Source organism: Manis javanica, chromosome 5 (genome assembly GCF_040802235.1).
Source record: "Manis javanica isolate MJ-LG chromosome 5, MJ_LKY, whole genome shotgun sequence".
NCBI classification, from domain to species: Eukaryota; Metazoa; Chordata; class Mammalia; order Pholidota; family Manidae; genus Manis; species Manis javanica.
Genome location: NC_133160.1, coordinates 168811563 through 168828233, shown reverse-complemented (window position 1 = coordinate 168828233; position 16671 = coordinate 168811563). Strand labels below are relative to the sequence as shown.

The 16671-nt window shown below is 50.0% G+C and overlaps 1 protein-coding gene across 3 annotated transcripts in view; it reads left to right on the top strand.

The window, feature by feature from the left end:
- CRMP1 (collapsin response mediator protein 1) overlaps positions 1-16671 on the top strand; it is a 70676-nt gene that overhangs the window by 34610 nt on the left and 19395 nt on the right. For all 3 annotated transcript variants that reach the window (XM_036991124.2, XM_036991129.2, XM_073237869.1), the window contains 2 exons: positions 13487-13548; positions 14468-14548. In XM_036991124.2, the coding sequence (XP_036847019.1) occupies positions 13487-13548; positions 14468-14548 (143 nt within the window). The remainder of the gene's footprint in view (positions 1-13486; positions 13549-14467; positions 14549-16671) is intronic.

Here is a 16671-nt window from a genome sequence, read left to right as displayed (position 1 = left end):
TTAATCTTCTACAAAGTCCTTGCTGATGTGATGGCTGCAAAGTCAGTCCACCATTGTACACGGCAGGTCTTTAATCGCTAGTGACATTTATGTTTTGTGTAGCTTTTCCCTGTGTGGATGTCTGATTGTATTCTTTGCCCACTGACCAGTTTGGGTTGATGATATGTGGGCTCTCCATAGCAAGGGGGCATTAACCCTCCAGTGCAGTTGCTGAGAATCACACTCTTGGTTTGTCCAGAATCAAAATCCAGGGGAACTGACGATTTTGAATCTTGCTCTCATCACCTAACGTTGAGTCCTGAGGAGCTGTCCGTTTACCCCATGGGCCTCATCCCATCTGTTTTAACAGCCTGACTGGGAATGTGGAGAGGGGTCGGGTGGAATACAGGGTCACAAAACTGTCACAGCCCTGCGGGGAAGGGGCTCTGTGGGGTCCTGTTGATGGCCTTGTCCCGGAATAGGGCAGAGAACTGTTTTTTCCTTGACCAGAACTTAGGAGGAAAGGATGTGGGGAAGTTTTGGGGTACACTTGAGGGATTTAAGTGTCTACCCAGCATTGTAAAATCATTTCTTTTGATTTAGGTTTCAGAATTAGTACATGTTTATTGAAAGCATTTGGAAATGTCCAAAGTAAAAAGTGATAATTTGATGTTTGTTTTCCTAGACATTTTTCCTATTTTATATATATATATATATATGAAAACTTTGAATACGCATATACCTGTCTTATTTGTATATGTGTATACTCACATATACATAATTTTGACATAAACAACTATAATATTCATAATATTCTGCAGTATGCTTTTCTCATTCAATAAAATGTCATGGACATCCAGGCCCATCCACTTAGCAGCTGTGTGACCTTGGGCTAGTCCCTCAACCTCTCTGTACCTGTTTCCCCACCTGGAAAATGGAGGCAACAGAAAGGTCACTTTGAAGATCAAGTGTGCAGATATACGTGAAGTACTTAGAACAGGGCCGACCCGTGGTAAGGACTTTATATTAGCAGCTAATACTTTCATGATGATTCCATGCCAGCATGGCACACACCTGCTTTTGCGTGTGACCTCCAGAGCATGCAGTCCTTTGGGGGTACTATCAGGGTTGATGTGCCTCCTGTTGTGTAGTCAGGCTCCCGGGGGGCAAACCGAGGCAGAGATTGACCTGCAGGGGGGTCAGTGTGTCACTTGGCTGTTGCTGCTCTAACAAAACCCACCAGCTTATGGTTGAACAGCATGAATGGTAGTCCTGCAGGTGAGAAGTGAGATGGGTCTCAGGGCTGAGGTCAAGGTGTCGGCAAGGCGTGCTCCTTCTGGAGGCTCCGGGGAGCCCTGCGTGGCCTGTTCCACGCCGCAGCTGCCCTTGCCCCCAGGCCGGTGGTCCTGCATCATCCCAGCCTCTGCCCCCCTCGTTCCATCTTCTCTGACCTCCTACCTCCTTCTTCCATTTAAAAGGACCTGGGTGATGACCTTGGGCCCCCTCAGGTCGTCCAGGACATCTCTCATCTCAGGGTCCCTCATCTGATGTGCTCTGCAGATTCCATTGGCTAGGAGGGAATGGCCTCCCAGGGTCTGGGGGTTTGGGCGTGGACACCCTTGGGGCCATTATTCTCCCTCCCTCAGAGTGATCACAGGATCCGCCTCTTGTCAAAGAGGTGGAGGAAGTGGGACTGGCCACTGGGTGCTCTGCAACCCAGATGCCCTTCAGATTGAACCCAAGGAAGGGCAAGGGGGTGGGGACGTCACACCCCATGTCAGCCAGGCATTGGGCGTGACCTCTTCAGGAAGGGGGTGACCTTGGGCTAGGCAGCTCTTAGTGAGGGGTGGTTCCGACTGGGCTGCCTCTCCCAGCATCTGGGCTGAGGGTGGGGGAGAAGTCTTTCATTCCTGAAGGGGGATCTTGGGGCCCCTCTTGGGAGCCACTACAGGCTCTTCCCAATTGTTTGCAACTTCAGACAGTGTTATGGGGAGCATCTTTGTAAAGCTACCGATGTTTGCTTGTGCAGCTATTTCTGCAGGGCGTAGCTGGACGTAGACATAGGGTGCTCCCTGCTCCTATCTGTGTGGGGGCTCTTGAGGGTGGTGCAGTTGGGAGCAGTGGTAAAGAGGTTGCTTCCAGGAGCACAGGCCAGACGGGAGCTCAGCCGTCTCCACCCACCTGCACCAGGAGGCCAAGCCACTGGCTTTGTCTCTAACCTCGTTTCGTCTCCTAAAGCTGGGCAGCATTATAATCCCCTTTCTCATAAGGGCACATGGAAACAACTTGTAAGTATCTCATGCCTCACAGGAAGAGGCAGGATATGGGAAGATCTGAGCTGTTGGGCTGCCTGGGTTCAAATCCTACCCTTTTACTTCCGGGCTGAGTGACATGGGGCAGGTCACCCAGCTAACTTCTGGGGTCGTTCAGTGGCCCCTCATCATAGCATCAGGGCCATGGCACCAGGCGCGGCACCCACAGTTTGAGCTCATCATTAACTCGCACCCTGACCCTCCTGGGTCCTGTCATCACAACCCCAGGCATCAGGCCTCATGAGATAAGGATTGCTCTTCAGGAGGCGCCATGGACGGGGGGCCGCCCAGTCCAGCTGGGCCAGGTGCTGGGAGCCCTTGCTGCCTGCGTCTCTCTTGACACTCCCCATGGGGAGAAGGGAGAGGGCGAGCCCTCTGTGGAGAGAGGCCCTGCTGAAGGGAGAGGGCAGGCTTGGAGAAGGGCTGCTGGGCCTGGGGCCTGTGTCCACACTCGGCAGCCTCTGCCAGAGCAGCAGCCGCAGAGAGAAGGCTGCCGAGGCAGTGAACTCGGCAGAGGAGCTTGGGCAGGAAGCAGCCCGTCAGCCCTGGGGCTCACACCCACCACCCCTCTGCCCTTCCAAGGGGTCAGCGGCCTCAGACCGCCTCTCGTGCCCGGGTCCTCTGCCTCCTTCGTGGCTTGGTGGCACCCAGGTCAGACACAATGGCTACTCGTCATGGTACGATTGACACAGTGCAGGGAGACCCCCAGCCAGCGTCTTCCAGGATGGGCTGAAGCGACCACAGCTGCCAGCAGCCTTTCCTGCTTACTCCCTGTTCTGGGCTGGGGTCCCCGCGAAGCCCCTGCAGCCAGTGGTGTTGGGGGTGCTCAGGCCTCTCACTGAGCCCATCTCCTGCAGCCCCTGGACTGTGGCCACCCCAGGGGGAGGTTGGTGTTCTCTTGCTAGTCTGTGCCGGCCCGCAGCAGTACCCCCGCCCCCTTCCTCCCCGCCCCGGCTCCCACGGTCTCATCTGACGCGTGCTGCACTTGGATCAGGTCAGCGGTTCCCCACCCTGGCCAGGGAGCTCTTAGTAAGCGGGTGCTGGAGCCGTCGCTCCTCCCCAGGCTGAAGGGGAGTTCAAGACACATGTGTTCAAAACCCAGGCGTTGTCCTGCAGAACAGGGCTGGGACCACCAGCTAAATGACTCCCAGGGCCTGCGCCGCGCCCAGCCCATGTCAGGGTTCCAGGAATGACCCAGAGGAGCACCATCGTCCTCCAACCCCAGGCCCAAGGCCAAGTCACAGGCAGTAGATCCCCAGACCCAAACCCTCTGCCCTTGGATGGGTGGGCTGGCAGAGGGCTCTTCTGGAGCCCAGAGGGTTAGCACAGACAGGCTGTCAGCATTCTTGGACCACAGGGCCTGGGGGAAACAAGATGCGCCCCCGTCCAGGGTGCTCAGTCTTGCCCTGTGTGTCCTGTCCGGCAGCCCTGTGTCTGAGTGTGAGCGGATGGGTCACCAAGAATATCGTGATGAGGGCCCCTAAGCACACTGTCTCCCACTCATTCCCAGGTCAGGCGTCGCTGTCTTGGGGAAGCTTGGCCGAAGGCTCCTCCCTTCCTCGCGTGCCTCTAGCCCCCATCAGAACAGGTGGGGTCCCAGTTAAGAAACCTCCCCATGCCCGGTGCTCAGTGAGTTGTGGAGACCTCTGGCTCTCCTTCCGGAGGCCCGCCCTGGCTGCCAGTGTCCTCGCCATCCACCTGCCTGTGACCCCAGCCTAGGCCCACGTTGGACGTGGCTCCCTAGGTGCCCGCCAGTGGCTCAGACTTACCAGGTCTCCCTAAACTTGCAGTCTGTGAGCTCTGTCCTTTGTGACTGCAGGGCCCTGTCTCAGCGTGGGGCACCACCGCCCAGCCACTCACTCCGGGCAGAAGCTGGGGACCACATTCACGGTGGTTCTCCATGCACCCTTCCCACGCTGTCCCTTGCCATCCATCCCTGCCACTGGGCTTTGCCTCTGGGCAGAGCTGCCCATAGATCTCCCCAATGCACCCTTCTATCATGTGGGGCTCATTGTGTCCAGATTTGACCTCAGTCTCATCACTGGGCTCTGCCCACAGTCCTACCCCCTCCAGTAAATTCTCCCCACGGTCATAGATGTGGGATTTTAAAAAGGCAGCATGAATGCCTGCAGCTGCTCCACATGATCCCCTGGGGAAGTTCCACGTTTCTTGTGGCCTCCAAGGGTCTAATCTCAGCAGCCTGCATGTAAGAGAGATGCAGCAGGTACGGGGTGCTCCCTGGCTTCCTGGAAGATGCCCGTCCTGACTTCTGTATCCCAAGTACTCAGCACACGCCTGGCGTAGAGTGAGTCTCAGTAAATGTTTATTGCATGAAAGAATATGTTAGGGAAGGGAAGGAGAGTGGGAGGGAGGGAGAAACATGTCTGGCTTCCTTTCCCTAAGAATTTAGCATGTCCCTCTCAACGTCAGAAGGGCTTGCTCAGCAGTCTTGATGGGCAACGTGACTGCACTGTAAATTCAAGGGCAGGAAATTTTCAGGACAGGAGATCCATTGAGAGCTCATTCAGTTCAATCTCCTATTCTAGAAATGGGGAAACTGAAACCCAGAGAGGTGTAGTGACTTCCCCAGCATCACACAGCAACTAGCCCTTGGACGTGGCTGTCCCTGGGATGGCTACTGCTGGCACTTTGGTGTGTTTGTGAGAATTTCAAAAAGGCACCTTCAAGAACACACCCCTCTGTTGGGCACAGGGACGCGGCTGGGTCTCGGGCTGGTGTAGCCCCTTGGGTGCTCCCTTTGCTGGGAGCCCTGGTGCAGGGCATAGCTTGCATCTCCTCAGAGCTGATGCCTAGCCCCTGACCTCCCCGTCAGGCGTGTTTGCGCCACATGTAGCCTGCTAGAACAGCACCGCACTGCTGCTCTCAAGGGCAGGCTCAGCCCTAGCGACGTGAGGTCATCGTTCAGCACTTGAATCCATCCTTAGGCCAAGTGATTCACGACTTCTTGTAGAAATCTCAAAATGCAGGAGGAAGTCGTCGAATACAATGGTGCCAGAGTGCTGTGTGGACTCGGCAGGGGTGAATGGCTTCCCTGGGGTGGAGCTTATTACGAACCACTGACAGGGGCATCCTGCCTGGGATTTCTAAGCACAGACCCCAAACACTATTAATAATGATTATTGGTTTGTTGGACATCAGCAGCATTTCAGTCCCAAAATAGAGACCTTAATTTAGAAACCATTGAAAAAAGGAGGAAAAAAAACAGCTCAGTGAAGAGGAAAGGAACTCACATTGGCCAAGCGCTTGCCTATGTCACATGGTCATTTTCTAAGAACAGCAGTGCAAGGGAATGTTGTCGGGCCACTTTTTTGGTATGAACCTCGTGAGTCTTTCTTCAAGGACTTCCGTTGTGTCTTTATCACATTACCCAGTGTAACAGCTAGGCTTGCTGTGTAACAAACCACTCCCAACCTAGGATGTAGTGAACAGTCACTCATTACTTTTTGATTCTCTAGGTTGGCAGTAGCTGGGCTTAACTGAGCATTTCTTGTACTGATCTTTCTCAGGCTCACTCAAATATTTGGGCCTCAGCAGAGGTGGCTGGGGTGGCTCCACATAGGATCTCATCCTCTAACAGGCTGTCTGGGACCTTTCACTTGGTGGTAGTGTTCCAACAGGTGAGCAGAGAAGCTGAAGGGCCTGTGAGGAGTCTTGAGCTTAGAACTCACACGATATCACTTCCTTTTCATCCTGTTGGTCAAATCAAGTCATAAGTCTAGCCCAGATTCAAGGGGTGGGGGAAAAAGACTCCACCTCTGCCAGGAAGGACCTGGAAGCACTTGTGGTCATTGTTATCATTTTAATCATAGTGTCTCATTTTGGCCACAACTGTTGATAGTCTCCCTCTGTTCAAGACACCTATCTCCACCCAGCAACTCCAAAATTCCTGTCCAGTTATGGCATCAGCCTCCAAGTCCAGTATCTCATTGTGAACACCTACCTAGGATGTGGGTGAGGGTCCTTAGGTGTCACATCTTTTGATCCAAACACTTGTGAACATAAGAGATAAGTTATGTGCCTTCCCACTCCATGCACCCAACATATGGTGGTGGGACTGGGACAGGATAACAATAAGTAAACACTCCCATTTGAAAAGAGAGAAAGTGAGTGGCACATAGTCGTAACTCTGTAGAAATTCTGGAACCCAGCTGGACACATACTGCCGGGCCCGCCTTTCCTGGGGACAGAGAGTATTCCCTCATCGGGGTCCAGTCTCCCTCCTTGGGTGGTGCCCAAGCTTAGGAGTTGGCAAACTCTAATCTGTGGGACATATCTGGCCTGTGGCCTGTTTCTGTCTGACCCGTGATCTAAGAATATGTTTTACATTCTTAAGGGTTTTTAAAAACAGAAGAAAACAAATTACAGAAAAACAAAGAATATAGGATAGAGACTGTGTGTGGTGCACAAAGCCTGAAACATTCACTGTCTGGCCTTTTACAGAAAAGTTTGCCATCTCCTGTCTGCATTTTTGTTTTGCAAAGCTCACGTTTTACCTTCAGAACTCTGGGCTTGATTCTCATCAGATATTTAGATCATTTTCCATAAAACAGCCCAGGTCTGCAGCTGAGAACCTTTCTCAGCCTTTTTCCCACCTATAGAGAGTTGGTGGCCCAGAGGCCCTGTAAGTCTGGGAAAGGAAATCCCAGGGCAAAATACCTTTAAAAACCGAAATCAGTCAAAGAGAGAAATGAAGTTTAGAATCCATTTATTGCTCACAAACTGCAGTCTGGGGCCGTTTCCCTCTTTCCTGCTCCAGCAGAAGCAAAACCGGCCCTCCCCCTCACCTCTCAGGTACAGGTAAGCCCTCCCTTGCCCAGGTCATTACCCACTGATATGGAGATGAACTTCTCTCCACCCCTGAGGAATGATGCAAATGCACTAAAGCCATACTTCTTTCTACTTTTGAAAGCCTATTCATATGCAGACGTACTAAAGCCAGGCGAGATATTCTGGAAATACTACAATTTTACCGACAGGCCACCCCTCCAGAAATCTTGCCTTACAATTTGCTCGTTCCCACAATTTACTCGTTCCCCCTCTTCTGACCAAACTAATGACATACAATAGCAACAGCAATAAAATCATGATAATCCTCAAGCCAGAGGATTCAGCCTATGCAGATTAAGTAAATGTACTTTACAGCACAATCTCTCACTAAGCACAAGATATATTTCTACACTTGTTTACTCATAAAACTTACCAAACATTAGACAAAATCAAGCCTCTCTTAAAGCATTTTTTATCTTGACAACAGCAATACAATCATGATAATTCTCAAGCCAGAGGATTCAGCTAGGTTCAAAGTCCCATGCAGATTAAGTCCAAAGTTCATCCATTCCAGCCATCACGTGGCACCTGCAGCAGGGGGTGCATCCAGGCCACAAGGACTGTAGAAGCAAATAACCATGATTTATTTGGCAGACCACTTTGCTGTTATTCCAGGAATACACAGGAGGCCAGTTTCCAGGCCTTTTCCCCAAGGTGCCGGAAGAGCCAGCCATCACCAGTCCATGTGTCAAAATGTCCAGGGCCATGTCCATTTTACTCCTAATTGCTGCACCCATCCTTGCAATGCCATGTCCAATAAAGTGGGTCCCTTGATCGCTTTCAATCACCAGTGACTGGCCACAGGCTTCAAAGAGATGCTCTAAGCCCCTCTTGGTGGTTTGCTGATCTACACAATGTGCAGGATACTCCTTCCAGGCTTGGCTGACTTCTTCAAAGGTCAATGTCAAGCCCCACTGACGGGCCCATGTTGTCTTTTGCCCCACGTGCAACAAATGCTGCTGTAGCCATTGGGCCACATCAGAGGCAGGCTTTCCTTCCAGCCAGCGCACCTGGGTCAGTGTGTCTGCTTCATTATTCCCTGGGGATGCCAAAGGCAAGTGGCCAGTCACGCTAGACGGTAGGTGTCTGTGCCACGCTACTCTGTGGCCTTTGGGTCCAGACTCACACCCACCCCACGATGGGATAGGTGGTTATTACCTTGGTCGGAGCTGTTCCAGTGATGGGCTCCGTAGCCAGCAAGGCGTGGTACAAGCACCAGTTGCTTCTCCATCAAGGTGACCCGGAACTTTGCTCCTTTCCATAGTTGCGACCAGGCTCCACCTGGCAGCAGAGCAGCAGCAGTGGCAGCCTTAGGCTCGGGCCACGGGGTGGGGGTGGAGCAGCCAGCAGTGGTGGTGGTGCCTCCACGACCACACGAGTGTAAACACATGTCCTTCAGCGCAAACGCCACTTCTCCCCATCATTTCTAGGGCTTGCCCTCCCAAAGGTCACACCCATTATGACAGATTTTTGTCATCAGGAACCCTGATGACTAATGCCAGGTGTAAGTCTGGGGAGAGGAAATCCTGGGGCAAAATACCTCTAAAAACCGAAATCAGTCAAAGGGAGAAATAAAGTTTAGAATCCGTTTATTGCTTACAAACTGCAACCCAGGGCCATCTCTCTCCTCTGCTCCGGAAGAAGCCAGCAAGCAAACCAGCCCCTCCCCTTAACCTCTCAGGTCCAGACACGCCCTCGGTTGCCCAGGTAATTACCCACTGACATAGAGGTGAACTTCTCTCCACCCCTGAGGATATGCAGATGCACTGAAGCCAGGCAGATATTCTAGAAGTGTTACAGTTTTACCCACAGGCCCCAGTTCATCTTGAGCAGCCTCGGTTTCTTTTAGTCAATGATAATGCAGTTTTCTTAAAAATGTTGTGGATTCCCAGTGGATCAAATTACAGTTCACCCCATTGGACAGACCTTTTTGAGACAAACTTCTCTCTACTTTAGGATGTGTCAGTGTGGTGCCATCGAGATTCTTAGAAGCCCCTTTCTCCAGCTGAAGAAGTTTACTGGGCACGATTTTAGATTTTTATGGGATCCTTAAATAGAGTTCCAGATAAACCCTTGATTTAATCTTGACTCGAGGCCATTTTTTGCTTTGAGAATGGTCTGTCGGCAAGAGTGGAAATGAGAAGCAGCCCTGTGTGTCCACTAAACTCTGCTTGCATTCTGACAGCTCCTTCTTTATCTGTCTCTCTGTTGCCTTTTTGATCTCTCGCTTCCTGTACTTCATCATATGTAGCTTAAAGAAGCTGGATGACACTTAACCTTAACCACGTTCTCCATGGAAATCACCTTAACCAAATTCATAAATTCTCTGGGTACCTCTTCCTCCAAGTTACCAGAGGTGGGGGTGTCTCTAGTTATTTTGCAACTACCAAATGTAAGTCACCCCTTCTCCACTCTACCAACAGGTTGGCCACATTTTCCAAGCCTCTGCTGTCAGTTTCCTTAGAATTCTTACCTTCACCCACTACCCAGTCCCAGAGCCAATACTACAGGATTCAGGGGTTAGCTACTGAAGCACCCAACCTCTAGGCCCTGGCTTCTGTATCAGTTAGCCTTTGCCTCTTAACAAAGCGCTCCAAATCTAGTGTCTTAAAACAGCTGTTAAAACCCACCAAATCTAGTGTCTTAAAACAACAGTAAAATACCACCTCACATGCATTAGGATGGCTGTTATCCAAAAGAAACAAAATACCAAGGGCTGGCCAGGATATGGGGAAATCGGAACCCTTGTGCACTGTCAATGAGGATGAAATTGGGGCAGCTGCTATAGGAAACAGTATGAGGTGCCTCAAAAAATTAGAAATAGAACTGCCTTATGATCCTGAAATTCCACTGCTGGGTATTGACCCAAAAGAATTGAAAGCAGGGACTTGAAGACATATCTGTGCAGCCGCGTTGATAGCAGCATTAGTCACAGTAGCCAAAAGGTAAAGCAACCCAAGTGTCCGTTGATGGGTGAACGTACGTCTCCGTGAGCTGTGATTCCACAGGCACACGAGCTCCTTCACGTGCTGGTTCCGAGAGGAGGAGTGAAGCTGCGAGTCTGTGAGGCCAAGCCTCTGAACTTGTACAGTGGCCGCTTCTTCATTCAGCTGGTCAGAGCAAGTCTCAAGTCCAGCCCATATTCAGAGAGTGGGGAAATAGTCTCTACCTCTTGATGGGAGTCACTGTAAAACTTTTGTGAGATTTTTAAAAATTCACCAGTCTGTTTAGATGCTCTCTAGCTCCCATTTCTACATGCAGTTGTCTTATTTGTTTGTCTGCTTATTGCTTATTCCCAGTAGAATGCAGATAGGGATCCCTGCTGCCCAGTTCACAGCTGCAGCTCATGCTTCTAGAACTCTGCTCGGATTTAGTAAGTGCTCAGTAAATATTTGAGGAGTGAGAAAATAAATACTCCATACAAAGGGCTTCTGGAGTTCAGTACATTTGGGAAATGCTGTCTGTTTATTCTGTTCTTGAAATTCTTAATGCACATCATCATGTTAACATCCCTGAGAAGCCCGGCAGTAAGGAACCCATTTGTTGTTGGCGAATCCAGGTTTTCTTCACCAGTAGATATCGACATCCCTATTGATTGTGTTTGATTGTGAACAACAGAGTCCCTCCAGAGCTTGACTTAAGCTAAGGAGCAGATCTGCCCTAATGATGGGGAATGTCAAAGGTCCCCCACCAGGGAATCTTCTCTTTTGCTCATCTCTGCCTTCCCTTTAAGCCCACGCCCTTCTCCCCCTCGACCTGCAGTCTGTACTCCAGAAGTTTCTGTGGTGGAAGGCAACTGCCCAGCCTTCATCTGGGTGCAATGTCCGTTTCAGAGAGTGGTCCTTTGGTGTCACTTGGACTGTTCCTCTCCTGACTCAGCATCCGTCAGGTGCTCAGTCCTGGACTCGTGTCTGGGGTCTGTAGTCAACCTGGTATGAACATAGCTGCTTCCAGGGTTACTGCGTGGATAGAGGAAGAGATTAGTTACTGAGAAATGTAAGAAAGTTCTGAGAACTGGAAGGTTTTATGAATGGGTTGACAGCCCTATAGGTGTTCAGTGCAATCCTTTAGAACTGGTGCTCCATGCAGCCTCTTTGGAGGAAAAAACTGACGGTGGCATGCATTTGTGACTTGGGGGAGGTTTTGCGAGTGCCGGAGCCTCGAGGCTCTGTTGCTGGTACTAAAATTGTCAGGCCAAACACACGGAAACATTTACTACTCTTGATTTGCACTGCTTAATTGATTTTCTATGCAGGTGTAAATTGGTTGTGCCGATTGTCGTGATGCTTTTCATAAGACTGCTCCGTACGCAGTCTGATGCACATTTGCTAGCATTGGGCAACATATTTTAAAATGTGGTACAATACTGAGGTTTTAATGTGAATATCTTTGATTACAAGTAAGACCAAATCTTATCTTTATTAGGTAGCCATTGGGTTGATTTTCTTAAATTGTCAAAAAATACAGTTTGCCGTTGGTGTTTCTTGCTTCTTTGCTTTTACTTTAATCTTTTTTTGGCATAAAATAAAACATGCAGAAAACCACACGAATCATAAACAGGCTTTATGTATTATGAAGTTACCCCACTCAGGCAAGGAACAGAACTTTGCCAGCCACCCCCGGTCCCCCCACTACTCCTTGGGCCCCGTTGCTACCACACCTTCCTCTCCTCGACAGTAACTGTTGTCCGGTGTTTTTACAATAACAGAGTTTCTTAAAACCTCTGTTAAATTCATTGCAGATGTGTTTACCATGTTGGTGGTTTGCTTTTTATATGGAGTTTTTAAGCACTCGCTTACAAAAAGGTTTCCATTTAAAGCAAGTCAATCTGTTGTGATTTTTTGCAGTATCTTCTAATCTGAGATAGCTTTTCCTCATCCACCCACCTCCAAGAACCAGGTCTAAGGGGTATTTATTAATTCTACCTTGTTTTCTAATTTGTGATTTCTGCTTTTATTCGTATTGTTGTTGTTTGCTTTTGATTTCTGGTGAATTTGCATTTTCTTCTTTCAATATGTCTCAATATGGAAGCTTACCTGGTTCATCTACGCTTCCCTCACTTTAAAAAGTAGTGAAGCATTTAAGGCTCTGAATTTACCTCTCACTATAGCTTTGCCTGTTTACCCATTGATACTCTGTCTGGTCTCTGGATGCACGGAATTTTTGTTTTTATATTTTGAAAAAAGGTTTATCCTTCTAAGGAATACAATACTAATTGTCCTATTACTATTATTTAAGTTTACTTGATCAGTTGGAAACTGATACTTACACATTAATGTCTGAATGTTATTTTTTCTTTTAATTTTTCCCGATTATTTGGGACAGGAACTTCTTGTTGCCAAGGTTTCCTGTGCAAGAAAAGATTTTGGGGCTTTCTTCACTGTTGCTTAGTATAAAAGAATTCTCAACCCCATTTATTACTTTTACTTTAAATTCTTCTTTCTTAGCCAAACATTTCCTGAGCCCGTCACCAAACATTAATTGCATAGCACATGCTATGGGTGTGTGTAAGACGAAATAATACTGGAGATGTGGACCCTGTCCTCAAACCACTTACAGGCATATTAGGGAGGAGCCCCACCCCCGCACACCGACCCTGCTCCCCACTGGCCTGTCAACATTAAGCCATCATTTCAGCCTTTTATGAACCCCTCCTGTGCTATCCCTGCAGCTCTTGCCCTGGCTCTGCACACCCCACACCGTTTGCCTTCAGCCTCCTCCTACCTGTTGCCATTTCTCCTTGCTGTTCTGCAAAACCATCCTCTATACTGCTTCCAGAATAGTCTTTCTGAGACAAAATGGTCTCATGTCACTCCCTTACTTTAAAAGCAAACACCCTGCTAGGTAGTAGGTGATCGGTGCACAGCATTAAAGTTGTGTGACTGACACTTCAAATTGATTGTGATGGTGAATTCTATGGTTTTTTAACCATAGTAGAAAAATAGGGGATTATTTTGAAAAAGCACCTTCTCCCTTGGATCCAGCCATTGCACCTTTCAAGCGCCTGCACAGGTTATGCTATCACCCCCCTCACTGTCCATGCCCGTGCACACCCCACTCGCAGCCCAGATAGTTCCCCTCCCCCACTTTATGTTCCCCCTCCTTCCTCTACCCCTGCAGCTGCCGCCTCCACCTCTTCCTTCTCCTTGAGACTCAGTTTGCCTGTGACATTCCCTGGAAGCCTCTGACCCTCGCCCACACCCCCAGGCTGGGGCAGGTGCCCCGACTGTGAATGCCAGTGGCACCCTTCTTGTGATTGCCACTCTGTGCTGTGGTCTTCGACTTGCTGGAAAGATATGCTTCTTTTGAACACATTTTTCTGTTCTCTTTTTTATCTCTTAAAACAGGCGTCAATTCCTTCCAAGTCTACATGGCCTATAAGGATCTCTACCAAATGTCCGATAGCCAGGTAGGTGCTTCTGCACACCTCCCCTCCACACCTGGGCAGGAGCGGGCCACCTTGTCAGGCACGGCAGCACAGGGCAGGGGGATGTGAGAACTGGCAGGGGAGAGCCCTGGGTTCACGTGCCGGCTCTGACACTGAATGGCCGTGTGACCCAGGTGGGTCATTCCTGCTGGGCCCGCATCCTTCTCTGGCTACTGGAGTCGAGCGGAGAGGGTGACCTTGCTTGGTGGTCCCAAGCCTGGCCCATCCTTAGCATCACCTAAAAAGCTCATTAAGAAGACAGACTCTTACATCCCATCCCAGAGGCTTGGGGGTAGGGTTCACATCTGTCTTTTTCCCAAAGCTCTGCGGTTGTTTCTGGGGCTCAGGCAAGTTCAGGGGCCACTTCATCAGCTCGGAGCTGGAGGGGGGTCAGAGCCCTGGCTCGCTCTCAAGCCAAGTGTAAGTCACTTCCTGTCTCAGTTTCTCATCTTAGGATGTAATCATCTCTGCCCCCCGAGTTTCATACCATGGTGTTGTGGCTGAAAGGAGCTATGGAAGATGATGTTCTGAGCAGTACAAGTACAGGAATTACTGTGTAGTGGGCATCTGCCTTCTCATACCACTGGGACTCCTGGTGTTGTTTTGTTATCATTGTCCTGCCCTCTGCTTGTTAAAAAGCTGAGGCAACATAGTGGCAAACAGCATGGATGCTAGAGCCAGAATTCTTGGCTATAAGCCCTGGCCTTTCTGTGCAGCCTGGGCCAGCTTTCCTAACCTCTCTGTGCTCAAGGCACATAGTAGTACCTGCCTCCCAGAGGTTGTCAGAGGATTACATGATTGAATGCAAGTGGTAGGTGGCTGACCTTGTGATCAGAAGAGCAATCTTTGCAGGTGCTCATGCATCTCTTTGTCTCCCCCATCCCTGTGTACCCCTCCTCAGCTCTATGAAGCCTTCACCTTCCTCAAGGGACTGGGAGCTGTGATCCTGGTCCACGCAGAGAATGGAGATTTGATAGCTCAGGTGAGTGACGTGAACGTCAGCCCTGCCAGCGAAGTCTCCTCGTGTTGTAAAGGGGATTCAAGGAGCCGAGGCATTGATCAGTGAGCAGACTAGGCTGGAGGGTCTAGCCAAGGACTGGGTGGCATATCAGGCACTCTGGGTAGGAGCTGTGCACACATTAAATGCAGGGTGGTCTTTAGCAGGTCACAGTGCCTCTTGAATCTCAGTGTAAAATGGGGATGATATGTCACCCGGTGAACCTCAGTCGGTTTGCATGAGGAACAAATACGGGTCCGAAAGAAAATGCTTTGCAAACCTGGGGGATACCAGAAGCGATGCACAGGGAAGCTGGTGTTGCTCATCATCTTGGAGAACTTGGGAGTAGGGATAATGGCCAGAGCCCAGCCTTAGACAGGTATTCTGTATCTCCCAGCCCTCTGACCTTGGGCAAGGAATTACCCCACGAAGACTCTTGTTCTTTATCCAGAAACACCTACCTTATGAGCATTAAATGATACCATGTATGTGAAGTTCAGTGACACATAATAGGCTGTAGCCATGCGGAAGTTTGGGGTAGAGTGAGACATGAACCCATTTTGATCATTCTGGCTGTCCAGTGGAGAGTCTGATGGGAAAAGGATAGAGTCGGGGTAACCAGCTAGGTTTTGCTCTAGTAATTTGCATAAGAAATAAAGAGAGGGGGTAGAGAGAGGAGGTAGAAGAGGGGAGAGTGTGCTAGGGAGGGACCCCAGTCTACGGGACTCACTGACAGATCAGATGGGGAAGAAGAGGAGGAGACCGAGGGTGGCCACCTGGTCTCTAGTGTGGAGGCCATGGGCTTGACGGTGATGCCACGGGGGAAGATTCCGATGCATCCGGTGAAGGTGTCGAATGCCAGGCATGATGCCGGGGACTTCACATATTGACGTTCACAACTCCTCCGTGACATAGGTATAAGTATCCACGTTTTGTAGATAGGCAAACGGAGGCTCAGGTATTCATGACTTGCCGACTGTTCCATGGGGCAGCCCAGCCAGGATGTTAAATGCATTCCGTCTGGTTCCAAAGCATAGCAGAGTTACACCATGATGGTTAAGTGCATGAGATCTGAAGCTTCTCTATTATTAAGGTGAGCTTTTGGCTTTATCCCTCATTTGTGTCCTTGCAGTTTTCTAGTAAACTCATATTCCTTCAAATTCAAAGTGAAAAACAAACAGTGCCTCAGTCCCATCCAATAGCAGTATTCTAGTCAGATTCGCGAGTCTCTGAGTCCAGCCCACACCTGGAATGTTGGGACTACGCAAGGGTGTGAATGACAGGAACTGAAGATCGCTGGGAACCCTATCAGAGATTGTCTGCCAGTTGTCCTCTGGCCCGAGTGGTTGATGTCCCTCTCACATGCAAAACGCATCCATCCCTTCCCAAGCTCCTCCGGGCTCTCAGCTCATCACCGCGTCCGAGTCTGGAACCATCTAAGTCAGCTCTAGCTGTAGAGGAGGCTCCTCGGGTGTAGTTCCTGTAATCTGTGGGTCTCTGGAGATAGAGGCAAGTTATCTGCCCTCCACAAACTTTTAACATACAGCATACAGTGGTGGAGCAGACATTCCTACTCACCGGGGGAAATGGAGGGCATCGGGATTCACTGGCCCACAGCAGTTCTGAAATCCAGTCAGACAAATGTTGGCAGCCCCTTGACTGGGTCTCAAAGCCCGCGAGTAGTTCTCCCGGCTCTCGGCTCCTCCTTCTGGCTTTTGGTTCCCTCCTGAGTCGTCCCCCTTTTCATAAAAAGTAGCATGTGCTTGCCACTGAGTGGTGTTCTCAGCACCTCAGTTCTCTGCCCGGTAGAGTTTCGGGGTTCCAGCTGCCTCCTATCATTTCGGATGTCTCGTCCCACTCAGCCCAGGCTGCCGGTGCTTTGCTGAAATGATTCTCCCAGTACCTTTGTGTGAGTCCCACTGGGCTCCACTCCCTCCGGCCCCCGCTGCTTTCTTCCAGATAAGCCCTCCTCCTCCCTGGTCAGACAGCCCTGGAGCTTCCAGGAGGTTCCAGCATTTGTTTGAGAGGGTCTGTGGACACACCCTCAGCCTCTTTAAAGGGTCCATGTTTTGGTGGCTGAGTAATACGGTGGCACCACCTTCATCTTT